Source organism: Phocoena sinus, chromosome 1, assembly GCF_008692025.1.
Source record: "Phocoena sinus isolate mPhoSin1 chromosome 1, mPhoSin1.pri, whole genome shotgun sequence".
Classification (NCBI taxonomy): Eukaryota; Metazoa; Chordata; class Mammalia; order Artiodactyla; family Phocoenidae; genus Phocoena; species Phocoena sinus.
The window spans coordinates 44,420,188-44,446,721 of record NC_045763.1 but is presented as its reverse complement, the minus strand read 5'-3'; the positions used below and the strand labels follow the sequence as shown (position 1 = coordinate 44,446,721).

General features: G+C 38.6%; 2 protein-coding genes across 4 annotated transcripts in view; one reads left to right on the top strand and one right to left on the bottom strand.

The window, feature by feature from the left end:
- Positions 1 to 296: 296 nt before the first annotated feature.
- The window catches only part of ZYG11B (zyg-11 family member B, cell cycle regulator), a 77,527-nt gene continuing 51,289 nt past the window's right edge, over positions 297 to 26,534 (bottom strand). For all 3 annotated transcript variants that reach the window (XM_032640094.1, XM_032640098.1, XM_032640108.1), the window contains 4 exons: positions 18,590 to 18,787; positions 18,412 to 18,464; positions 17,224 to 17,321; positions 297 to 5,191 (listed from right to left, as the gene is read on the bottom strand). In XM_032640094.1, the coding sequence (XP_032495985.1) occupies positions 5,001 to 5,191; positions 17,224 to 17,321; positions 18,412 to 18,464; positions 18,590 to 18,787 (540 nt within the window). In that variant the 3' untranslated portion in view covers positions 297 to 5,000. The remainder of the gene's footprint in view (positions 5,192 to 17,223; positions 17,322 to 18,411; positions 18,465 to 18,589; positions 18,788 to 26,534) is intronic.
- On the top strand, positions 23,998 to 24,496 carry LOC116757811 (mitochondrial pyruvate carrier 2-like). The gene has a single exon (XM_032640121.1). The coding sequence runs from the start codon at positions 23,998 to 24,000 to the stop codon at positions 24,379 to 24,381; it is 384 nt and encodes a 127-aa protein (XP_032496012.1). The 3' UTR covers positions 24,382 to 24,496.

The window sequence follows — 26,534 nt, the reverse complement described above, 5'->3', positions numbered from 1 at the left end:
TATTTATCTGTTTATTTGACACTTCCTCTTCTCCACAAAACTGTTAAGTTCTCTGAAGGATTTATAAATTATGCAAGTTCCAACACATAAATAGTACCTAGCATAGGTATTTAATGAAATGAATGAACGGAGTTCCAGGTCCTGCAAAAAAATTAGAAATTTCTGCAGTAAAACCACTGGCCTTTTCCAGAAAGCAACTGTTACAAACGGATGACCAAGGAATCTGAATCTTGAAGCATGAGTTTTAAATTTTAAAGCAAATGCCCAGAATAAATGTAGACAAGACACACTTTACATAAAATTTGTAACATTTATTTAGGCCAAAAAAAAAAAAATCCCCAAAACAAAAATCTGTATACACAACAGTAATACCTAAGTGATGTCCTGATTTAAAACACCATGATTCATGTACAGGACACTCCCATTCATCTGGCCACAGTAAGAACAGTGCCTTCAGTCCAGACAATTGACAGCCTTTGAAATGTATACACATTACACTTTCCAATGAATTTTTCATATCCTTTAAAAGGAGTTAAACTCTTCCATCAGAATTCAAGCAAAAGATAGCTTTTTCCATACTCACAAGTCAGTGAGAATTTGACAGTGGGAATTCTACAAAAGTCAGGGATTTAAAAATTTTATTCTTACAGATTATCTGAAAGTATAAATCTTGACATAACATCCTCCCATTTTTAAATGCTCTCAAGAATTTCCTGCTTTTATGAAAGTATGTCTCAGCTTTCATTAGCAAAGTAGCTTCTTGCTTCTAAGCTGATTAAAGTAAGCTTAAAAGAACCCAATTTGAACAATTTTCCAAAATAAGTTCAAAATTAAGCACATATTATTAATGAACTACATTTATGATTTCTCATAATTTGATTAATTTGGATTTTCTAAATATTCTCGATAGCCATTCTATCTAGCTATGCAGTTAGGTTGTGCTGTCCAAAGGAGCTTTGCTTCATCCAGAGAAACGAGAAATAGCATTGATTTTCCCGTAATTTACCCAAAAAAAATTGGGGGAGGGGAGAAACAGGCAGAGAAAGTTCTCTCTTAGGCTATCAATCAGTTAACATAAGAATGTCTTAGGTTAAGATTTGGAAACCAAAGAATGCATAATTAGGAGTGTACATGTCACACAAAATCTATGAAATACTAAAAAAAGATAAAGCAGTTACTCATTTAAAGCACACTCAGCAAAATTTCCTATCATACTGCTATTTTCACCACTGGATGAAGTCTGGATTTGCATTATTACTTAAATAAACAGTTCATGAGTTAATACAAAAAATGAAAAATGTGTCAATACAAAGCAAATGGTAAAATTTAAATATCCAATATCCACACAATCATTTGAAACTGCTACAATGGATTTGAGAGGGAAACCATAAGTTTGCAAACCTCTCTGTAAGCTATCTTGGAACGCTACTCTGAAGCCCTAGCCATATAAAGCCCCCAAATAAGTAACATACAGATGAAACTGCCCACGTCAGCCAACAGTATGATATTGCCTTTAACTTACACCTTCAGTTTAATAATACTGCTTATCTCAAGATAAAAGTTGCACAATAACCAAATAATGTAAACAGACCATTAGAGGGCAGGAGAGGGGTGGGTTTCAACATATACAACAAAGTAAGTTTATTTTCCTGGCTACTCATGACCTCTTTTCAACCTTGGGTATTGCTGCACCTTGTTCTATGGGGGGACAGGGTGGGGTGTCAGGCATTTTAAAGCACTAAGCCAAAACCATGGTTCATTAATCGATTCCACCCTAATTTAGCACATAATGAACCATAATAAAATATGTTTTCATCAAAATGTGCTCCAAAGGTCTAGATGATGGCCCAATACTATCTTGAGCATGGCATAATTTAAAATATAGCCAAATGAAAGTGACTGGGGAGAAAAAGGGCCAACTCAAAAGGTCCCACTAGCAAGATCAACTTCCTAGGCTGGATATACAGCACTGATATTTTAAAACATGAATCCTTGATTCTTTGGAAGCTTGCAAACAAAAGATATCATGAAATTAAATTCCCATAGTTACTTTGTGGGATTCATCTCTACCTTGGGTAATTCACTTAAATTGACTAGTGCCACTAAATGGCATTTCTGTCCAAGGGTGAGGAGCGGCAATATTTAAGGTCAATTCCTGGATCTGCGAGTCTGATATGACTTTTTTAATTCTCAACTAAGATCAGTAACCACTGAGTCCTTGGCCAGAGAGTAAATTAACCCCTTATTACTACTTGATTTGATTTATGTTCCTTTTCACCTGCAAAAGGAAAAAATGATTTTTTAGAGTATAAAGAGAACAGCAAAACTTACTTGATGGAAAGAATGAGATACCCTAATTATTTCTGCTTTAATTTCAGATTGTTCTTGTTTTACTCAATAAATTTACACATGCATCCTTATAGTTTAAAAAGTCTAATTCCATTTCCTTTAGTAGATCTATTTCCTTTTTCCTTTAGTAGATCTAAACCTTGCTGTTGCTTGTGGACTGATGTAGTGATGATTTGCAATATCTGAGCACACCAATGATTTGAGCAATGAGTGGTTCAATCCTAGTCTAAATTGTGCTTGAAACAGCACCTCTAAGCCACTGAAGAGGTAACCCTTGAAGGCACCAAGTTCTGTTACATTCTAGTGTACAAATGCAAACAGGAGGCCTAATAGATTCTTTCTGTAGAGACAGGCCAGTTACACCTCATAATTTCAATTTTTATATATATATATGTATATATACATATATACTGTATTATAGCCAGATTCAAGACCTTATAGACAATTCAGTGCCATAATTAGATACACAATTTTAAGAGCCATCCCAACCACAAAGGCACTAAATTTTTTATATATTTGGGATGTGCCTAATTATTTTGCTTTTAAGATTCAAAAGTATCTGGCCATTACCAGTGCTCAAAGGAGCAAATTTCAATTTCAATTTAAATACATTTGAGTCTTCAGCTATAAACACGTTATTCTGAGTAATGAAGGGATTTATTGTTTTCCATACATTTTTAGCCATTTTTGAAAACAATTCATGAAGACAAAAACCTAGGATTAGCCTAGAAGGAACATGTACTTTTTGTCTTGAATAGGATACAATAGAAACTTGAAGCCAAACTTCTCAAATAGGCTTTTCCTTAACTACACAAGCTAGAAGACCTAGAAATGCTCTACATAGCTAGCGACTCCAAGCTTTTGTAGGCCATCCTATTTTCTACATTTTGCCTTAGATATTTAAAACCCAGAAAAAGGGGGAAATTTTAAAAAGTATTTTCCATTTCCTCTGAAATAGAAATAATCTGTGAAAATTTATCTCACACCTATAAAAATTCCTTAAACTGGTTAAGTCAGAATTAACCCATAATTTAATATGGTTTTTAATGATTCTAAATATCTATTTTCATTTAGTTTAAGTTTTCACTCCTGTGAAGGAGTACCAAATAATTCAAGTATGACTACTGTTATAGTGGTATGAAATGTGTATGTCAAAAATATTATCAGCATACTAATAAGCCAGCTCCTTTCTAAATAAAAATGCTTCTGAATAATCACCATGATTTTAAACGTATTATTTAAAATCTCTATTGAAAACATTTTGGCCATCTATGAAAAAGATGCAGTCATCTAAGACTGCAGGTTAACTTTATTCACAAACTAAAATTTAAGGTGGATACTCTGGTTTCTCTTCAGATCGTATAAATCTTTTGCCTTCTTTTTTGTTTAATGAAAAATAACTCTCTTGGTGACTTGCTGCCTCCCAACCGCCATTATTGACAACTGATTCTTTACTGTAACAACTCTCTTAAAGGAAAGCCAACTGTCTAAAAAATAACCCATCACAAAATATTTCCTTTTATGCACTGCAACTAGAATCATCACATTTAACAATAGTCTAATTCTTCTTGTTTACTTTTGGCAGTGAGATGTGGATATCCTTCCCCAACATGAAAATATTAAGATACATGTAGTCTGAAACAAAAGAAAATTAACTTCTCATGGCAAAATCTACTGTTGTTAATTGTATTTTAAGTGAGCAGGTAATTCCATGTGTAGTCTCTATTCCACTGAACAAAATGACTTTGAAATAGAGGGGAAAGGGTGGTCTGTTTGAGGAGGAGACGGTTTTTGTAAAATTCACATTTTCACAACAATATGACATAAAGAAATTCAGAGAGTTAATCTCTAATGCAGAATGCTGTAATATTTTAAACTGTGGTGCTTGGGGAAATATTTCTAGAGAGTAACCAGCAGTCTGTGTAGGAAGCAGCAGGCCATGCCTCCAGGAATAACTATGAAGAACAAGCTACTGTGCAATGCGTCAGGAGACGTGGGCCCCAGAAGAGTAGCCAGTCCCAGTTTAAAAACTATATACCACAAGAGCAGACCTTTTCCCAGTTCCTCAACTCTATTTTCCCTTAGTAGTTTTTCTTTTTAATATATTTTCTGCCAGCCATCCGAGCACCAGCCAGTGAGTAGCTTTCACAAGGAGAGGACTCAGATTTCCATTCTTTCACACTAAGAAGGACATCTTATAAAAGATACACAGACAGAGAATAAAGGCATTTTATACAGAAGCAATATAAAATTTACAACTGAAGCAGTGCCAGAAATCAGGTTAACAGCTTATCTGAAGCTGCAAATTGACTGAAGGGACTTTAAGATCAGAAAGTCTGGCCTAAGGGTCCGTGCAAACTTCCTCATAAAACTGTAGAATTTTAAGCACAAGTAAGTTCAAACACTGAAGGATGTGGAAATTTTCCTAAAAGGCAATGATCAAGGAAGAGACTCTTCTCATCTGATAAGTTAAAAATCACAAGACAAATCAGAGACTGTTCACATGGGCAGTACTGTACATTATCAATCCCGTACTCACTTTATGACTCTTGTTGCAGAAACCCTCAAAACATCAGAGAGGGTAAGATATTCCAAGTGAATCTATCACAAAAAGAATTTCTGTGATTCAATTATCCAATTACCTATAGCTATCAATTTAGTCTGGCCTGGGGCTGCTTTTTACAGGGAGGTGGTCTTCCATGGCGTACAATGTGTTTCTCTAAGCTGTCCAGGATGGCCACAGCAATCTGTTGGACATGAGGATCAGTCTGTTCATGTTCTTTGATGTTGTATAAATGCTGCAATCCTCCTTCCTCAATCAGCATGCTGCAATACCTTGAGGCTGAAAGAAAACAGGAGAAAGACCTTTCCTTAAAAAACTTAATTTTTTTTTGTGGAATAATTTTATTTTTTTGCTTAAATTTAAGCTGTTTTGCTATTGCTCACTAACATAAGTTAGAGCTTGAAAAATATCTCTGTAATGATGTTATGCCTACACTACAAGGCCCACACATAGATCACAGATAATACACATACCATTATATATATATATATATATATATATATATATATATATATATATATATATATAAATCATAACCATAGACAATCTTCTTTGACCCCCAAATCATGAGTAAGATGGGTACTGTTACACTTTTATGCATTTCCTATGTTAAAAAAAAAAATGTAAGGCTTCACTTGGGGCACAATGGTTAAGAATCCGCCGGCCAATGCAGCGAACACGGGTTCGAACCCTGGTCCAGGAAGATCCCACATGCCGCGGAGCAACTAAGCCCGTGCACCACAACTACTGAGCCTGCGCTCTAGAGCCCGTGAGCCACAACTACTGAGCCCGCTCGCCTAGTGCCTGTGCTCTGCAACAAGAGAAAGCCTGCATGCAGCAACAAAGACCCAACGCAGCCAAAAATAAATAAATATTTAATAGCAGTCATATTGTACATGCAGTATTCATTATTTTTAAATATTTTTTTCCTTTCGCCTTTTTTTACACATGCCTTTTAAAGTTTTTTTTAGTTTTAGTCATATTTATTTAGTCATATATAAAATTTATAAAGTTTATTTTTTGTTTTAGTCATAAAGTCTAATTTACACACAATAAAACACACCTAATTTAATCTATAGTTTTATGAGTTTTGCCAAACGTATACACTTGTGTAACCACCAACACAATCAGGATATGGAATATTTTCAACAACTAAAAAGTTTCCTTGTGCACCTTTGAAGTCAATCTCCCCTGCACCCTTCATCCCAGGTAACCACTGTTCTGATTTCTGGGATACAGACTTTTGCCTACAACTTCATATAAATGGACAGCATGTAACCTTTTGTGTCTGGCTACTTTTGCTCAGCATGATGTTTCCAAGTTGTTACCTGTATGTAATCTTTTTTTGTTGTTCTAAGCTGAGAAGTATTCCACTGCATTGAATACGTCACGTTTTTAATGTTATTGTACTGATGGACATTTGTTGGATGTTCTCTCTCCCTGAGCATTTCATTACAATGACTAAAATGCTATAATCATTCTTTCACAAGTTTTTTGGGAACTTTTCATTTCCTGGATCTTGAGAAAATACCTAAAATGATGAGCAAATGCTAAATGTATGTTTATTTTTTTATTTTATTCTTGATTTTTATTTTATTTTTTTATACAGCAGGTTCTTATTAGTTGTCAGTTTTATACACATCACTGTATACATGTCAATCCCAATCTCCCAATTCATCGCACGCCCATCCCCCACCACCACCACTTTCCCCCCTTGGTGTCCATACATTTGTTCTCTACATCTGTGTCTCAATTTCTGCCCTGCAAACCGGTTCATCTGTATACCATTTTTCTAGGTTCTACACATATGCCTTAATATACGATATTTGTTTTTCTCCTTCTGACTTACTTCACTCTGTATGACAGCCTCTAGATCCATCCATAAAAGTATGTTTAACTTTATAAGAAATCACCAAATTGTTTTCTGAAATGGTTGTATAATTTTTCATTCCCATCAGCAATGAATGAGAAAGTTGCTTCACGTCCTCATCAACACTTGTCATTGTCCACCTTTTTGATTATAGGCAGCCTTCCTAGCAGGTGTAAAGTGGCTTACACCTCACTGTGGCTTTAATTTATATTTTCTAATAACTAACGATGCTGAACTTTTTTTTTGCCATCATGACAGTATCTTTATTTTTTTAATTTTATTTATTTATTTTTTGGCCATGCCCTGTGGCATGCGGGATTTTAAGTCCCCCGACCAGGGATCAGACCTGTGCCCCGTGCAGAGGAAGCATAGAGTCTTAACCACTGGACCACCAGGGAAGTTCTGAACTTCTTTTAATGTGCTTATTGGCCATTTGTATATTTTCTTTGAAGATCCTTTGCCAATTTTTAAACTGGGTTATTTTCTTTTTTACTATTGTCTTTATATATTCTGAAAACAAATCTCTCATCAGGTATATAATTTGCAAATATTTTCAACCGTTCTGGGAGTCGTCTTTTCACTTTCTTGATGGTGTCCTTTAAAGCACAAAAGTTTTAAAATTTTTTATTAAATCCAATTAGACTACTTTTCTTTTGTCACATGCTTTTGGTGTCCTATGTAAGAAATCACTGCTTAATCCAATATCATAAAGAGTTATACATATGCTTTCTATTAAAAGTTTTATATGCTTATGTATATGTAAATGTAGTTCTTATACTTAGGCCTGTAATCCATTTTTGTATATGGTATGAGGTAAGGGTCAAAGTTCTTTCTTTTACATGTGCCTACTCAGTTTTCCCAGCACCATTTGTTTAAAAACCTGTTCTTTCCCCACTGAATTGTCTTGGCACCCTTGTGAAAAATCAATTAACCATAGATGCATGGTTATTTTTGGACTCTCAATTCTATTGCATTGACCTATTCAACTATCCTAATGATGTTGAGCATTTTTCATGTGCTTATTTGCCATCTGTAAATCTTTGGTGAAAAGTCTGTTCAACTCTTGTGTCCATTTTCTTGTATTCTTTTCTTATCATTAAGTTTTGAGAGTACATGGTATATTTTGATCACAAACGCTTTATCAGACATGTGATTTGAAAATTTTGACCCAGTATGTGCACTGACTTCATTTTCTTGACAATGTCTTTCAAAAAGCTGAAATCCTTAAGTTTGATTTGTTCATGTCCAATTTAGCAGGTTTTTCTTTTTCTTTTTTTTTTTTTTTCTGTTCTGTGTGGCTTGCGGGATCTTAGTTCCCCAACCAGGGGTTGAACCCGTGTGCCCTACAGTGGAAGTGTGGAGTCTTAACCACTGGACAGCCAGGGAAGTCCCTAGTTTTTTCTTATGTAGATCATACTTTTGTGCATATTTAAGAATTTGATCTCAACAGATGCAGAAAAAGCTTTTGACAAAATTCAACACCCATTTATGACAAAAACTCTCCAGAAAGTAGGCATAGAGGGAACTTACCTCAACATAACAAAGGCCATATATTACAAACCCACAGCCAACATCATTCTCAATGGTGATAAACTGAAACCATTTCCACTAAGATCAGGAAGAAGACAAGGTTGCCCACTCTCACCACTATTACTCAACATAGTTTTGGAAGCTTTAGCCACAGCAATCAGAGAAGAAAAAGAAATAACAAGAATCCAAATCGGAAAAGAAGAAGTAAAACTGTCACTGTTTGCACATGACATGATACTATACATAGAGAATCCTAAACATGCTACCAGAAAACTACTAGAGCTAATCAATGAATTTGGTAAAGTAGCTGGATACAAAATTAATGCACAGAAATCTCTTGCATTCCTATACACTAATGATGAAAAATCTGAAAGTGAAATTCAGAAAACACTCCCATTTACCATTGCAACCAAAAGAATAAAATATCTAGGAATAAACCTACCTAAGGAGACAAAAGACCTGTATGCAGAAAATTATAAGACACTGATGAAAGAAATTAAAGATGATACAAATAGATGGAGAGATATACCATGTTCTTGGGTTGGAAGAATCAACATCGTGAAAATGACTCTACTACCCAAAGCAATCTACAGATTCAATGCAATCCCTATCAAATTACCAAGGGCATTTTTCACAGAACTAGAACAAAAAATTTCACAATTTGTATGGAAACACAAAAGACCCCAAATAGCCAAAGCAATCTTGAGAAAGAAAAACGGAGCTGAAGGAATCAGGCTCCCTGACTTCAGACTATACTACAAAGCTACAGTAATCAAGACCGTATGGTACTGGCCCAAAAACAGAAACATAGATCAATGGAACAGGATAGAAACCACAGAAAGAAACCCACGCACATATGGTCACCTTATATTTGATAAAGGAGGCAAGAATAAACAGTGGAGAAAAGACAGCCTCTTCAATAAGTGGTGCTGGGAAAACTGGACAGCTACATATAAAAGAATGAAATTAGATTAAAGATTGACAAAGGCCAGGAAATTAGATGAAATTAGTAAGTCAGAAAGAAAAACAAATACCGTATGCTAAGACATATATATGGAATCTAAAAAAAAAAAAGTGGTTCTGAAGAACCTAGGGGCAGGACAGGATAAAGACGCAGACATAGAGAATGGACTTGAGGACATGGGGAGGGGGAAGGGTAAGCTGGGACGAAGTGAGAGAGTGGCACGGACATATATACACTACCAAATGTAAAATAGATAGCTAGTGGGAAGCAGCCGCATAGCACAGGGATATCAGCTCCATGCTTTGTGCCATGTCCATCTAGAGGGGTGAGATAGGTAGGTTAGGAGGGAGACACAAGAGGGAGGAGATATAGGGATATATGTATATGTATAGCTGACCCACTTTGTTATACAGCAGAAACTAACACACCATTGTAAAGTAATTATACTCCAATACAGATGTTAAATAAAAAAAAAAATCTGCCTAAGACAAGGTTACAAATATTGTGTCACATTTTCTTGTAGAAACTTTTAATAGTTTTTGGTTTCATATTTAGACTTATGATCCATTAAGAGTTAAAATTTTAAAAATTACTTATTTATTTTGGCTGTGCCAGGACTTAGGTGTGGCATGTAGGATCTTTAGTTGTGGCATGTGGGCTTCTTGTGGTATGTGGACTCTTAGTTGCAGCGTGCATGCAGGATCTAGTTCTCCAACCAGGGACCAAACCTGGGCCCCCTGCACTGGGAGCTTGGAGTCTTAGCCAATGGATCACCAGGGAAGTCCCAAGAGTTAATTTTTGTATACAAAGTATGAATCAAAGTTCTTTTTTTTTTTTGCAGATAGAGATACACTTGATGCAGTACTGTTTGTTGAAAAGACTCTTACTCCTCTATTGAATTGCTTTGAACTTATATCAAAAACTAACTAACCAGGGGCTTCCCTGGTGGCGCAGTGGTTGAGAGTCCACCTGCTGATGCAGGGGACACGGGTTTGTGACCCGGTCTGGGAAGATCCCACAGGCCGCAGAGCGGCTGGGCCCGTGAGCCATGGCCGCTAGGCCTGTGCGTCCGGAGCCTGTGCTCCGCAACAGGAGAGGCCACGACAGTGAGAGGTCCGCGTACCGCCTAAAAAAAAAAAAAAAAAAGCCAAAGTGTACAGAGAAAAAAAAAGAACAAAAAAAACCTAACTAACCATATGTGTATAGGTCTGTTTCTGTACTCTCTATTCTGGTCAATTGTTCAATTCTTACGTTTATGCCTGGACTTCCAATTGGTGTCTGAAGTGAGGGCAGTTTTGTGGGACTGAGCCCTTAACTTGTGGAATCTGACACTATCTCAAGGTAAACAGTGTCAGAATTGAACTAAATTTGTAGGACACCCAGTCAGTGTCGGCTGAGAAATGGAGAACTTTTAGGTGGGATGTGGAAAAAACACATATCAGAATTGGTGTCAGAAGTGGGATTTGCTATCCTGGTCCTGGCTTATGGAAACATGTGGTTAGGGAACAGAAAGGATAAAAAGGTGAGGGACAAGGAACCTCTGGTTCTTGGGTGGCTACTCCATGATGTGGAGTAGCAGCTGTGCTGCAATCAGTTACTAACAGTAAAAGTTACCAATGGAATTAATTTTTTTATTTATTTATGTTTTTAAGAGTTTTGTTAAATGTTTTTTTAATTTAATTTTATTTTTTTGCGGTACGGGGGCCTCTCCCGTTGCAGAGCACAGGCTCCGGACGCGCAGGCTCAGCGGCCATGGCTCACGGGCCCAGCCGCTCCACGGCATGTGGGATCTTCCCGGACCGGGGCACGAACTCGTGTCCCCTGCATCGGCAGGTGGACTCTCAACCACTGCACCACCAGGGAAGCCCAATGTTTGTTTTTTTTTTAAAAAAATATTTATTTATTTGGCTGTGTTGGGTCTTAGTTGCAGCAGGCATGCCCCTTAGTTGCGGCATGCAAACTCCCAGTTGCAGCATGCATGTGGGATCTAGTTGCCCAACCAGGGATCAAACCCGGGCCCCCTGCACTGGGAGCATGGAGTCTCAACCACTGTGCCACCAGGGAAGTCCCAACCAATGGAATTTAGAGATGACTCCAAACCTGACCTGCAATTTTTTATCTAATCAAGGCAAAGATTGACAAAAGGCCAGGATTCCTTGGCTTGACTCCTTACTGGGGACTTAAAGCCTTTTGCACAAGAGTGGGTAACTTAGGAAGTGGAGAAGTTCCTGGTGAAGTCCTGATGTGGGCTACAATTAGAGAGTTTAAAAAAAAAAGTAAGGATTGACAGGATTATGAAAGTTGGGAGTGTTTTTTTTAAAAATTTTTATTTATTTGGCTGTACGGAGTTTTAGTTGCAGCCCATGGGCTCTACAGCCTGCGGGCTTAGTTGCCCTGAGGCATGTGGGATCTTAAGTTCCCCGACCAGGGACCGAACCCACATCCCCTGCATTGGTAGGCAGATACTCAACCACTGGATCACCAGGGAAGTCCTGAAAATTGGAATGTTTAAACAGACTTTATGTAAAGAAGTTGTGTCTCCTTTGCCTCAATATTTTACGGAAATGAGTATTATGTCTGGCTGGGGAACACTCTCCTACCTAGTACTATAAGACCAACATCTGTGGATGATTACAGTTAGGAATATAAGGGTTAAAAGAATTAAGGTAAAAGTTTGTAGGAGAATTGGTATGGTTGAACAGACTTTATGTGAAGTGGTTACATTTCTTTTACCTGATGGTATTATGAGAATGAACATTTTATTGACTGGGAAATGTTTCCACTATCTAACATCATAAAACAGAAAGCATGTAAATCTACCTTTCAAGCAATGTTAATTGGGCATGCTAAATGGGAACCAGTAAGGTTGCCCAAGCCAATGCAATGTAGAATAGAAGCTGGAGTGCTGGTAGGGACAAATTCTCTGTGCCATAGCCCTATGTGAAGGACTGACTGGGGTTTATGGCAAAAGCCTGTGAGTGCCTACCAGAGATGATTACTGGGACTTTGGACTTGAGAATTTCCATTTGAGGGGCATTTACTACCTTGCTATTTGACATTAATTGAAGCTACCCTCATGACTGAAGGACAAAAAACGATCTTCAAACCTGAAATACCCAGGACGTTTTGAGTGGTGTCAGAGAAACACTCTAATGGGGATGGCAGTGCCCAGAAGAGTTCCATGATAAAACGGAATTGGTTTATACAGGATCGTGCTACCTGGAGAATGCAAGGAGATACTCATGAGCAGGGAGCCTCTTTCTCCCTAGTCAGTCCCTAGGACTGACTTTGGAACTGCACAAGGAGCTGCCAGATTGTATAGTCACTTGGACAGTGCCCTATAAACAGCTCTCCAACAACCAACAAACAGATGCTTGGTTTATGGATAGCAGTTCCAAGGTAAACAGACAACATCCTGTTTGGAAGGCCACCATTCTGACTGAAAAAGGTAAAACCAAAACAGCTCTGTGGACTGAACTGCACGCTGTTTTCCCATCCTTTCCCAAGGATGAAAAACTGAATAGTGGTAAAAGCCTCTGTTTGGGTTTTTTCATGGGCAGTGGCCAATGGTCTAGCCGTGTAGGTGGATACAAGGGCAATGGAAACCTGGTCATTAAGGCAGGACATATCTGTGCCCATCAGAAGAACTCTCTTCCATGTTCAGAAGCTGACTGGAACTGACAAGCAGATATCCCAATGTGCTTGCTTGAGGTGGCCACCTGAGTCCCTGAGATGAGTGGATATGGAGGAACTGCAGCAGTGCAGAAATGGACTGAATCTAGACATATTCCTCTTGCATTTTGAGGCACAAAGCGCCAGAGTCAAGGAAAACGTTTTCTATCCCTACAGTGTCCAACAATGGGCAGAGAGACATCCTCCTCAGAGTAATAGTTTGACAGAGAATTGGAATGGGCAATTAAAACACTAGTTATCTAAAATCGGAGATGGGAGGGAGGGGGGAGATATAGGCCTGAAGGGCTAGCTTTTACACCTTCACAAGTATATGAGTGGAGCTAAAAGAATGTCCCCACTAGGGACTTCCCTGGTGGAGCAGTAGATAAGACTCTGCACTTCCAATGCAGGGGGCATGGGTTTGATCCCTGGTCAGGGAACTAGGTCTTACATGCAGGCCACAACTAAGAGTTTGCATGCCACAACTAAGGAGCCCACATGCCGCAGCTAAGAAGCCCTGGAGCTGCAACTAAGGAGCCCACATGCTGCAACCAAGGATCTGGTGAGCTGCAATTAAGACCCGGCACAACCAGATAGATAGATAGATAGAACGTCCCCACTAAATATTCTCCTGTTTTTCTGGGGAACCTGGGGGAGAGGGAGTGGGAAAGGATGTTGATATGATTATGTAATTCTTGCTAAGGGAGGATACTGGTATAATGACTATACTTTTTTCTTCTTCTTCCCCATATCACAACGTTTTTTAATTCCCCTACCTGGTGCAGTGGTCACAGAACCAGGGCTGCAACTACAAATGTTGGAAGCAGGGATGATTCCTAAGCAAGAAATTGTAGCTATGTTGTAAACTCTTTTTGTCAGGATTCCCAAGGGCCTAATGGGTTGGGTTATGCCTTCATTCCATCTGGCAAAATTGGGAATAACACTGAATGCAACTATATTGCCTCGTGGTAAAAACAGCCTGCTAGTTCTGCACCTATGTAATCTTACCCTATCTGAATGACAGCGGACTGAGGGGGAGACACTTGCTAGACTAGTATTGCTGTTGGCAATCTAGACCAACACAGTGGCCAAAATTAATGTCCCTTCCAAAGGTGGAAAAGTTTGAGTGTACATGAAGAGAAGGAGGAACAGGAGCTGAGGGTACAGGAATGAATAAATAGGCTATGTAATAAGAGAAATTCAATATGACATTAACACATCAAAAAAGACTCAGAGCGGGGCCTCCCTGGTGGCGCAGTGGTTGAGAGTCTGCCTGCCGATGCAGGGGACATGGGTTCGTGCCCCGGTCCGGGAGGATCCCACATGCTGCGGAGCGGCTGGGCCCGTGAGCCATGGCCGCTGGGCCTGCGCGTCCGGAGCCTGTGCTCTGCAGCGGGAGGGGCCACAGCAGTGAGAGGCCCGCGTAATGCAAAAAAAAAAAAAAAAAGGCTCAGAGCAAGAGATGATATTATTTCTTAGTTAAAGAGCAATATATGGCTTCACCCTAAGACCATTCTGCTTTTGGAGCCTTACAAAATCTACTGGAAGCCTGCAAACCTCAGTGGCCTTGCCCTGGGAGACATCCCACTCTGTCACCTCATTACCGTATGTCAAAAGGGGATCCTTATGAATGACAAAAGACACTCCTATCACTCAGGAAATTATAAAGGTTTGAGGAGTTCTGTGCTAAGAACCAGGAACAAAGACCAAATATAGTTCTTATTATATCTTCTGGTCTTTGATGACAGATCCCTTAAAACAAAATGATTGTAACAGTTAACAGATACTAGCACATTACTAGAGTCTCATTCAGTCATTAATAATTAGTCCAGTTTATCATATGAAAATGTCTCTCAGGGCAAGGAAGCATTCACCATGTTGGTGAATGCACTCACATGCCTGGATGGTGGGACAGCCTAGTTCCAAGGGGACAGAAGCTCCTGTGCTCAGAATCCTTCAGAACCCTGGCCTATGTATCTCTTAATCTGGCTGCTCATCTGCATCCTTTATAATAAACTGGTAAATATAATTAAACGTTTCTCTGAGTTCTGTGAGCTGCTCTAGCAAATTAATTGAACCAGAGGAGGGGGGGTTGTGGGAACCTCAGATCTACAGCTAGTCAGTCAGAAGCACAGGTAACAACATAAACTTGGGACTGGCATCTGAAGTGGGGACAGCAGTATTGTGGGATTGAGCCCTGAACCTGTGGGATCCGACACTATCTCCAAGTAGACAGTGTCAGAATTGAGTTAAATTTGTTGGACACCCAGTCAGTGTCTGCTAAGAATTAGAGAACTGCTTGATGAGGTATGGAAAAAACACACATTTGGAGCCACAAAACACCTGTCTTGATTACTGTAGCTCTACAGTATGTCTTGAAGTCAGGTAGTATATAACTCCTCCAATTTTGTTCTTCGTTTTTCTAAGTTGTTTCAATATTCTAGGTCCTTTGCATTTCTGTATGAATTTCAGAATCAGCCTGTGAATTTCTCTTCTGCTAAGACTGCTAAGATTTTGACTGGGACTATATAAATCTACAATACATTTGGAGAGAATTGCCATTTTAACAATAGTTAAGTCTTCCAACTCATAAGTGCCGTCCTTCTGTTAGGTTAGGCCTTCTCTAATGTCTCTCAGCAATGCTTTGTTTTTCTCAGTGTACAGGTTTTGTACATCTTTGCCAGATATATCCCTAAGTATTTCATAGTTTTTGGTAAAACTGTAAATGCCATTTTTTCATTTATACTGGTTGCGGCTAATATAAAGAAATGCATCTGATTTGTGTATATTGATCTTGTATCCTGGAACCTTGCTAAACTCACTTATTAAGTCTAGTTGCCCTCTTGTAGATTTCATGGGATTTTTCTACATAGATATCACGTCACCTGTGAATAAAAACAGCTTTACTTCATTCTTTCCAATCTGGATGCCTTCTGTTTCTTTCCTGATCACACTGGACAGAACCATCATTACAATGTTCAATAGCAGTGAGGTTGGACATCCTTGCCTTGTTCCTGATCTTAGAGGGGAAACAGTCACATTTAATTTTTCACTATTAATTTTGATGTTAGCTGTAGGATACCCTCAGATGCTCTTTCTGCATCTACTGAGATGATCAGATGGTTTTTCTTTCCTGGTCTGGTAATAGGATGAAACACATTGACTTTCAAATGTTAAACCAACTTTGCATTCCTGGAATAACCTCCTTCGTCCTTTTTATATACTGTTGGGTTCCATTTGTTAAAAAATTTTTAAGAATTTCCTCATCTATGCTCATGAGAGATATTGTTCAGTAATTTTCTTTTCTTATATCTTTGCCTGGTATTGATATCAGGATAATTCTGGTGTTCTTGCTTTCTAATTTTGTTTTAACCAGCTTTCTTTCAGTTTGGATATTTTCTACTGCTGTGTATTCAATTTCACCGATCTTTTCTTATTTGTATCTACTCTTAAGCTCACCCAAATATTTTTCATGTCAAATTTTTATTTTTTTCCTCCTCTTAATTTCACGTTTTCTTTAAAATCTTGGATCATATCTATAAAAAAAGTTTGCATTTTTTTTCCTGCTAATTCCATCATCACTACCATTTCTGGATCTGTTTCAATTGTCTAATTTTTCTCCTGGTTATGGGTCATATTTTTCTGCTTCATCTTTCCTCTAGCATCTTTCCTCTTACCATATAACTAAACATGTTGTTGAGTGTATAGATTTTGTTGTCTTTTTTAACAGAGTGCTTAGTTTTTCTCTGACAGACAGTTTACTTGCAGAGCAGCTTGATCATTTTAAGACTTGCTTTTAAGCTTCACAGGGTTGCCTTAGAGAAACCTTTAATTTAGGGCTAGTTTAATCTTTTCTGGCATCTGTAGTGAATGTCCTGGGTATTAAGTTCTTTCCACTGTTTGGAATTTGAATATTTTCTAACCTGTGTAAGCTCCATGTGTTGTTCAGTTAGCAGCTCCTTGGTATTTGTTCTTTTTCAGGCCTCAGGAAGTCTCACCCTAGGCATGCACAGCCTAAGACTCAAGAAACTCCTATGAAGATTTCTGAAGTTCTTTCTTAGAACAGTGTAAGTCTCATTCACCACTGTCATTGATTTCTAATATTGCCAAGCTCATTCTGAAAGTATAAATTTAGTTCATAACTTAAGATTCTCTTTACACTGTATTTTTAAAAGTCTGTGTCCTTAAAAATCAAACACAATTTAGAAATGGCTTTCCTGTGCAAGGAGAATCTCACTTGAAAAAGAAAAACACAGTTCTCTTTTTGGTACATACGATTCTTGCTGCAGACATGCTGCATGGCCCAAACTGCCCATAGCTGGACTCCTGGTGTTGTGAAACAGCCAAGTAATGGGAAAAATGGATTAAAGGACCTAAACGTTCAAAGAAAAGAATAAAAGTTACATCCTATACTTAGTGTCATTTTCTAAAGCAATGATTCCTGAGCTTTTTGCTACAGAAATTTCATCCTGCTATTTTTAAACTATAATATAAATGAGCTTCTATAGAACGTCTTTTCTTTGTCTTAGCCATTTGATAAACGAGTATATTCAGACAAAAGTCTTGGTACAGAAGATGGAAGGCGATCAGAACAACTTATTTTTTCTCAAAAGCACCTGTTGGTCTTGAAGATACACATTTGAAGAATCGCAGACTTTGGTTTGGAAACTTAGATGAGGAGAAGTTAGTTGATAACTAACCAGAACAACACCATGACGGAGCTCTAGAATTAGCCTTTCTATTTCTACAAGTCTTCTGCCCAAAAATGTACAGAACATAAGTGGGAATCAAAAGTGCTGGCAGCATCAGCATTTATAAAGTAGACAACAAAATAAATTGCAATAATAATATTTATGCAGCAATCTGGAATACTTCTGGTATATTAGTAACTTATCTATCAAGTCACCTAACTGTCATAAACAGAGTTAGAATCTAGTATGCTCTTCAGTAAATTATTATAAACTGTTTCCCTGAACAAATCAGGTGCTATTTCTAGTTCTCTAAATGTGTTCTCGTTTTAGACCTCCTTGCATTAATACTCTACCTAAAATCTTCTGTCTCTACTTAATTATCTCTCAAAACTCAGCTCACAATCTACTTCCTCTGGAAGCTTTTTACCATTTTCCAGTGCACGTTCAGAGCATTCTATGTACATAACTAGCATAGGAGTGAATTATTTCTGATTTACATTTGGTTTCCATCACTAGGCTGTAAAGTTCTTGTATGGAGGCACCATATCTTACTCATCTTTGAATTTCAAGAGCATAGAACAAGACCTTGGCACCTGTTTTCAATAAATGTAGAATGAAGGAAGGACTGATGAATGACAGGTAGCAAAATAAATTTAAAATACTTTATTTTAAAGCCAGTATGAAGATAGATGCCAAAGGGTAAAATCTACATCTAATAGGAATGACCTCTACACAAGCAAAATGACTAGATATTAATTATCTTGCTAGTTACCTGTATGCTACCATCTCACACTCTGGAGTTGGCCATTTCAAAATTGCTGAATGCTGAAAGACACAAAGCACACAAGAAAGGGTTACAGTATTTATTTAGCATTGCATTTTGAGGGTTTCACAGTTTAACCATTATGAATGTTGTTTGTATGCTTCCAAAAAACACCAAATTACCCTACCAGATCATCCAGAAGAGAATTCCTCTGGCTACGACTCAATGTCCAAGCTTGTTCTCCTCTAGATATTAAGTGGGCAATAATCCCAGCTGCAAAGTAACTGACTTCCACTTCAACACTATGTAGAAGGCTACTGATGTGGTCTATAAAATCCTTCCACATTAATTCAGAATGCAATTCTTGTACTTCAGCTATATTGTTCTGGAAAAAAAAGAAGATATAAAAATTAAAATAATATGTATAATAAATGGCTAAATGACACTGCAACGATTTAAATATGTATGGACAAAAGCGAATATTGTTGCTATGTTAGCACAGTGGGATTACAGGTGATTTTATTCCTCTTCTCCCCAAACAATAAAATAATAAAGAAACAGTAGCGAGTTCTGTTTCAGGTAAAACAGTAAACTAGATAACCTAAAAATGTCCTGCTATAAAATATCTAGGAGTGCTGAGTAAAAACAGGCAAACAAACTTTATATATGTAACTTTTTTGGTGGGACAAAATGTAAACAGGGAATCAAACTAGAGCATAACAGGCTATCACTGGCCTGCAGGGGCAAGAGAACTGGGTTTTAATAGATATGCAAGGGCAAAAGTAAGGGCCAGAGATTGGAACTAATACAAGGCAAGAACTTTCAAAGCATTACACCTCAGTAAAAGAGGGGATTGACATAGATACATAAAAAAGAAGTAATCTGGGCTCTGGCCAATTTAGATTGTGCTTGATCTTCTCCAAAACGATCTAAGATTCAACTTATCTCACTACTCTGAAGATTAATCCTCATTCTTTTTTTTTTAATTCTTTATTTAATTTATTTCTGGCTGCGTCAGGTTTTAGTTGCGGCATTCAGGATCTTCGTTGAGGCATGCGGGATTTTTCATTGTGGCGTACGGGCTCTTTGTTGCAGCGCCTAGGCATCTCTTTCTAGTTCTGGTGAGTGGGCTCAGTAGTTGCGGTGCACGGGCTCTCTAGTTGTGGCAGGCGGGCTCTGTAGCTGTGGTGTGCAGGCTCCAGAGTGTGTGGGCTCTGTAGTTTGCAGCACGCGGGCTCTCTCATTGAGGTACGCGAGCTCAGTAGTTGTGGCGCATGGGCTTAGTTGTGCCATGGCATGTGGGATCCTAGTTCCCCAATCAGGGATCGAACCTGTATCCCATGCACTGGAATGCAGATTCTTAACCACTGGACCACCAGGGAAGTCCCTAATCCTCATTCTTAAAACTTCATTTGATCTACTATGAAATCATAATTCTCTTCCTAACACACTGATTCCATTTCTTAGGAACAAAAAATCCTGGCCTTTTCATTGGTAAGAAACTATTCACTCCCTAGCTTGTCATTCTATAACAAATGAAAATGAAAGCTATCGTGTCCAAATGTATTCTCTGTAACGACTAACAAGTTTTCTTTTCCAATCATGGAAGAGTGAGGATGGAAGAGACAAGTGTAACTTTACTCACTACATGAATGTGTATAATCCTGTACCTTTCCATCAGCATTAGTGATAAATCAATGTCTCCTATGCCCCTCTCTAATCTCACATATTCAAACAAGAAAAGGAATTTCACATTCATTTTTAAAAAATTAATTATCTATTTTTGGCTGCGTTGGGTCTTCGTTGCTGCGTGTGGGCTTTCTCTAGTTGTGGTGAGCGGGGGCTACTCTTCATTGTGGTGCTCGGGCTTCTCATTGTGGTGGCTTCTCTTGTTGCGGAGCATGGGCTCTAGGCACGCGGGCTTCAGTAGTTGTGGCTCGCGGGCTCTAGAGCACAGGCTCAGTAGTTGCGGTGCACGGGCTTAGTTGCTCTGTGGCACGTGGGATCCTCCTGGACCAGGGATTGAACCTGTGTCCCCTGCATTGGCAGGCAGATTCTTATCCACTGCACCACCAGGGAAGCTCTCACATTCATTTTTTATACTCTTCCCTATTTATGTTTTTTTAACACAGCATGTATCATTTTACAGTGACAAGAAAAGGAAAGATAGATATGCCTTTTAAAATAAACAAATTAAAAAAAGATAGTCCTCTGTCTCCTTCAAGCTTGGGGAAGCTTGATAGAAAGAAATATAAAGACCCTCTGAGAAGGACACACCTTGTACTCAAAGCCCCACAGATGGTGGTAAATTACAATTCACAATGAAAACAATCCATAATGAGTGAAATCATCAAATACAGTAGAAAATTAGACTCTCCCAAGAACCTCATGTAATATAAGATAGTACCTGATTTTAAAAAGTTAAACACACACACATACACATACACATGAAAATGCAAAAGACAACACCATTAAAACAAAAAACAACAGATAAGGAAAGATTTGGAATAGAGCATCAAAAGAATTATGACCATCCTTTCTTGCCATAAACAAGTTACTGGAAAATCAGACAAAATATATAAGAGAACTGTTTTCAGACAGCAGACAACTAGCTATACAGGAATGTAATCCCTGAGAGAAGATATTCAAATGGGGCAGTTTCTAGATTGCTACGCATATAAGGGGAACCTAAAGAGTTGGCAGTTTTGCTGAGTTGAGGAGACAGAGATCAGTCTTCAGGGTGGCCAAGGCAGCAAAAATTTGCAGAACAAAGCAATGTAGAGGAAAAAGTTCCAGAGAAAGAGAAAGAGAGGAAAGACATCTGCAGAGGGATCCCTTAAAATCTATGGCTGAGTACTGATATGGAGTGAAACTCCATGAGGCCAGGGAAAGAACCACCAGAAAGCAGTATGTGAATAAATCCCAAAGTCACGCAGGGTTAGGAATAATTCACATTCTCACTAGCCAGAGTGAAGAGATCTCATAATAAACAAAACATTTGATAGTAGTGGGGTGACTAGGATAAAGTAGTAGGGTAAAGTTTGAACTGAAGCCACTTTAACAAAGCAAATACAGGCATACCTTGGAGATATTGTGGCTTTGATTTCAGACAACCACAATAAAGCAAATATTGCAATCAAGTGAGCCACCCAAGTTTCTTGGTTTCCAGTGCATAAAAAGTTATGTTTATACTATATTGTAGTCTATTAAGCGTGCAAAAGCATAACGTCTTAAAAAAAACAATGTAAATACCTTAATTAAAAAATATTTATTGCTAAAAAATTCTAACCATTATCTGAGCCCTTCAGCAAGTTACAGTAGTAACGTCAAACAAACATCACTGATCAGAGATCACCATAACAAATATAATCCTAATGAAAAATTCTGAAATGTTGCAAGAATTATCAAAATGTGACACAGAAATACAACGTGAGTTAATGCTGTTGGAAAAATGGTGCAGACAGACTTGTTCGACACATAGTTGCCACGAACCTTCAATTTGTAAAAAACACAGTATTTGTGAAGTGCATAACATGAGGTATGCCTGTAAATAAGCTTTGAATGGAACAACTTGATCCGTGAGTAGCTTAACTGAATGCCAGCACAAAGTCCAAGATTCTTTAAAGGAAAACAACAAAACTACTAATCAACAAAGTAAATTAAATTTCACAATGACTGCAACCAACTAAAAATTACCAGGCATACAAAGAGTCAGAAAAACATGATCCTTAAACAGGAGAAAAGTCAATCAATAAAAATAGACCCAGAAATGACAGGGATAATACAATCAGTAGACAAGGATTTAAAACAGTTATTATAGGGACTTGCCTGGTGGCACACTGGTTAAGAATCTGCCTGCCAATGCAGGGGACATGGGTTTGAGCCCTGGTCCAGGAAGATCCCACATGCCACGGAGAAACGAAACCCGTGCGCCACAACTACTGAGCCTACATGCCACAACTACTGAAGCCCATGTGCCTAGAGCCTATGCTCCACAACAAGAGAAGCCACAGCAATGAGAAGCCTGAGCACTGCAACAGAGAGTAGCCCCCACTTACCGTGACTAGAGAAAGCCCATGCGCAGCAACAAAGACCCAACACAGCCAAAAAAATAAAATTAATTAATTTAAAAACACAGCTATTATAAATGTTATAAATATGACACGAATGAAAGAAAAATATAAGCTTGAGGAGAAAAAAATGAAGATATAAAAAAGATCTAAATGTAACTTCTAGAAATAATATATACATGTACCTGAAATGAAAAATATACTGGATGAGATTAACAGCAGATGATATGTTGCAGGAAAAAAATAATCAGCGAACTAAAAAACAGTAATAGAAAACAGCAAGGTCAAAACACAGAAAGAAAAAAGGAAAGAAACCTGCCAAAAAAGCCAGCAGAGTATTTCTGTGACTTTTGAGACAATTTTAAGCAATCTAACATACTTGTAATTGGAGTCTCAGAAAGAGAGGAGATAAGAGAGGGTACAGAAAAATATATTTGAAGAAATAATGGCCAACATTTTTTCAATTTATGAAAATTATAAACCTCAAAACCCAATAGAAAAATATCCACTTGGACTTCAATAGTGAGCAAAAATTTATCTTTTGAAAATTAAATCAAAGACTTTTTCACATGAACAAAACCTAAATGAAAATTCATTGCCAGCTTACCTACACTAAATGTTTTTTAAAAAAAAAGAGTAGTATGAGAAATACGTGGCTAAGTATAAAAGACAAATTTCTCATTCTTAAATCTATTTAATGAAAGATTGATGAGTACTCTTGCTTCTGGCCAAGATGGACTAAAAGGGGCCAGATTTACCCTCCATTCTAAAACAACTGAAAAAACACACCATGAAACAAGTTTTCAAGATACTAGACATTAGGTAATAAAGAACAGTGACGTTTAGAGATGGAAAACAAACAAGGTGAGATGCTGCCTTGAGAGAGTTTCCAGGCTGTGGCACAGGGATACAGAACTAAAAGCAGAGCCCAGTGGGCTCATGGAGTTGAAGAGATGGAGCTGAGAGTCCAGGGAGACCAAGGCAATTCATAGGACAGAGTACCAGAGAGAAGACAATGTACATGGAGAGAATCCAGAGAGCCGCAGGGAGTAGCACTCTATTCAGCAGAGTACTGATCAGAGCATGACTGTGAGGAAACTATTTGAGGGAAGAAAAAGAGCCATCAAAAAGATTAAAGTTCCCAGCACTCACAAAGGGCCAGGAATAGTGCCTGTTCTCACCATCCATTCTGGAAAAACTCTTCATTCACAGGGCATTGAGCAGAGTACTCAGGAAGGTCTTGTTTCAGCAGTACAGAATAATCAACCCTAGCCTCAGCACTGCTCTGGATCCTCCTAATAGATCATAAAAGCAAGATCAGCTCCGCCCTCACAACCTTCTCTGGGCATGGGCCACCGGGTGGTTCTCAGCGGAGCAGGCTGAGCTGCGGGAAGGGAACCCTGGGGGAGAGGAGGGCGCAAGGCATTGAGGCAGGGGCAAGTGACCAGCTGCCCTTCATTACCAGCTAGGGACGAGCATGCGGCCGCTGCCCCACCTGGCTGCCCACGATCACTCATCTGCGGAAATGTCAGCCGCCGGCGCCCGGGGTCTGCGGGGCACCTACCACCGGGTACTTGACAAAGTGGAGCTCCTCCTGCCTGAGAAATTGAGGCCGCTGTACAACCAACCAGCAGGCCCCAGAACAGTATTTTTCTGGGCTCCAATTATGAAATGGGGGTTGGTGTGTACTGGATTGGCTGACATGGTCAGACCTGCAGAAAAACTCAGCACAGCCCAATCTGCTGTTTTGATGGCTACGAGGTTTATTTGGTCAAGATACTCACTTGTAATTATTCCCCAAAACTGGAGTCTGTTTGCTGTTAATTTCTTTGTTGGGACAGCAGGAGCCTCTCAGCTCTTTCGTATTTGGAGATATAACCAAGGATTAAAAGCTAAAGCAAACAAATAAGAGTTCTGATCACCCTAACAACCTAGATGTGGACATAACCGCTGGGACCTAGTTTGATTTATTATTCAGTTGTCAATGAGGTGATGCTAACTGTGCTAACGTTTGTAATGCATAAAATCTAACTGTAATTGGGAGGTAGTACTTGGTTCAACAGAAAAATACGGCAAACTTTTAATAATAAAAAAAAGCAAGATCAAATAGGATCAAACTGTTTAAAAGTAAGTCAAGGGCTTCCCTAGTGGTGCAGCGGTTGAGAGTCTGCCTGCTGATGCAGGGGACACGGGTTCTCATATTGGATAAAAAAGCAGGGTGCAAAGTATATGCTGTCAATAAGAAACACACTTTAAATATAAAGACAAATATAGGTTAAAAGTAAAAGGATGGAAAAAGATAAATCATGGTAACATTATTCAAAAGAAAGCTGGAATAGCTATATTAAGGAGACAAAGGAGATTTCAAAGTAAAGAATATACCAGGTCATTTCATAATGATAAAGGGGTCAATTAAGAGGGCATAGCAACTCTGTTTATGAACTTAATAACAGAACTTCAAAATATAGGAAGCAGAAACTGATAGAATATGATAATTGCTAGAACAAGTAGGCAGAAAATCAGTAAGTCTGTGGTAGACTTGAATAATATCAACCTACTAGACCCAACTGACATTTATAGAACACTCTAACAATAGCAGATTATACATTCTTTTTTTTTGTTTTTTTTTTGTTTTTTTTTGCGGTACGCGGGCCTCTCAGGCCTCTCCCATTGCGGAGCACAGGCTCCGGACACACAGGCTCAGCGGCCATGGCTCACGGGCCTAGCCGCTCCGCGACAGGTGAGATCTTCCCGGACCAGGGCACAAACCCGTGTCCCCTGCATTGGCAGGCGGACTCTCAACCACTGCGCCACCAGGGAAGCCCTGAATATACATTCTTATCAAGTGCACAGGGAATACTTACCAGGATAGACCATATCCTGGGCCACACACAAGTCTCAATAAATTCAAAAGGACTTAAAACAAAGTATGTTCTCTGACCATGAAAAATTAAATTAGAGTCTATATCTCAAAATAAATTATTGAAAAAATTCAATCACAAAGTAATGGAGAAAGATATGGAAGGAAGCACACCAAGTTGTATTAATATTAATTACCTCACAGAGATGAAAATAAAGAGATGTTGGGGACAAAACCTTAAACTTTTAAAATACATTTTGCACTGTTTCACTAGCTACAATAAGCATGTATTCCTTTTTTTAAAAAAAAAAATTATTTATTTATTTGTTTTTGGCTGTTGGGTCTTTGTTGCTGCACGCAGGCTTTCTCTAGTTGCGGTAAGCGGGGGCTACTCTTCGTTGAGGTGCACGGGCTTCTCATTGCGGTGGCTTCTCTTGTTGCAGAGCGTGGGCTCTAGGCATGTGGGCTTCAGTAGCTGTGGCGTAAGGACTCTAGAGCGCAGGCTCAGTAGTTGTGGCACATGGGTTTAGTTGCTCTGAGGCATGTGGGATCTTCCCAGACCAGGGCTCGAACCCATGTCCCCTGCATTGGCAGGTGGATTTTAAACCAGTGCACCACCAGGGAAGTCCCCAGCATGTATTCTTTATGAAATTTTTTTAAAAAGCATTTTTAAAGCCCTATAAGATCTCTCTGAATATTTAAAATCAATTCCCTTTTTCCTTTTATAATGACTTGAGTCGAATTCTGTATCTAATAATCTACAAACCCAGAATAAAACACTCAAATACTATAATTTACTTAATACTTCTCTATTACTGGGCATTTAGGTAGTTTTACATTTTCTGCTTTATATAACTAAAACTACAGTAAATAGATAGTCTTCCTTAAATGCCAGCCCTCAGCTTTCCCCAAAATCCATCTTTCATACTCCTGCATCTAGAAAACAAATACTAATCTATGCCTCCTGTGATCTAATTCCTCGAGAGCAGAGGTCTGCTTTGAAATGGGCTTTACCATACGGGTACTTTTCCTGTTGCAGTGATTAAAGGTGATAAAATATCTGATCCTCACCTTTGTCTCAAAATCCTAGAGGGCTCACTTTAACATATATCCAGTATATTTATGGAACATCTGATTTGTTAAACAGTTGTTTAAGCGGTAATTATCAATTACCAAACATAGAATCTAAGGATGGGCTTCCC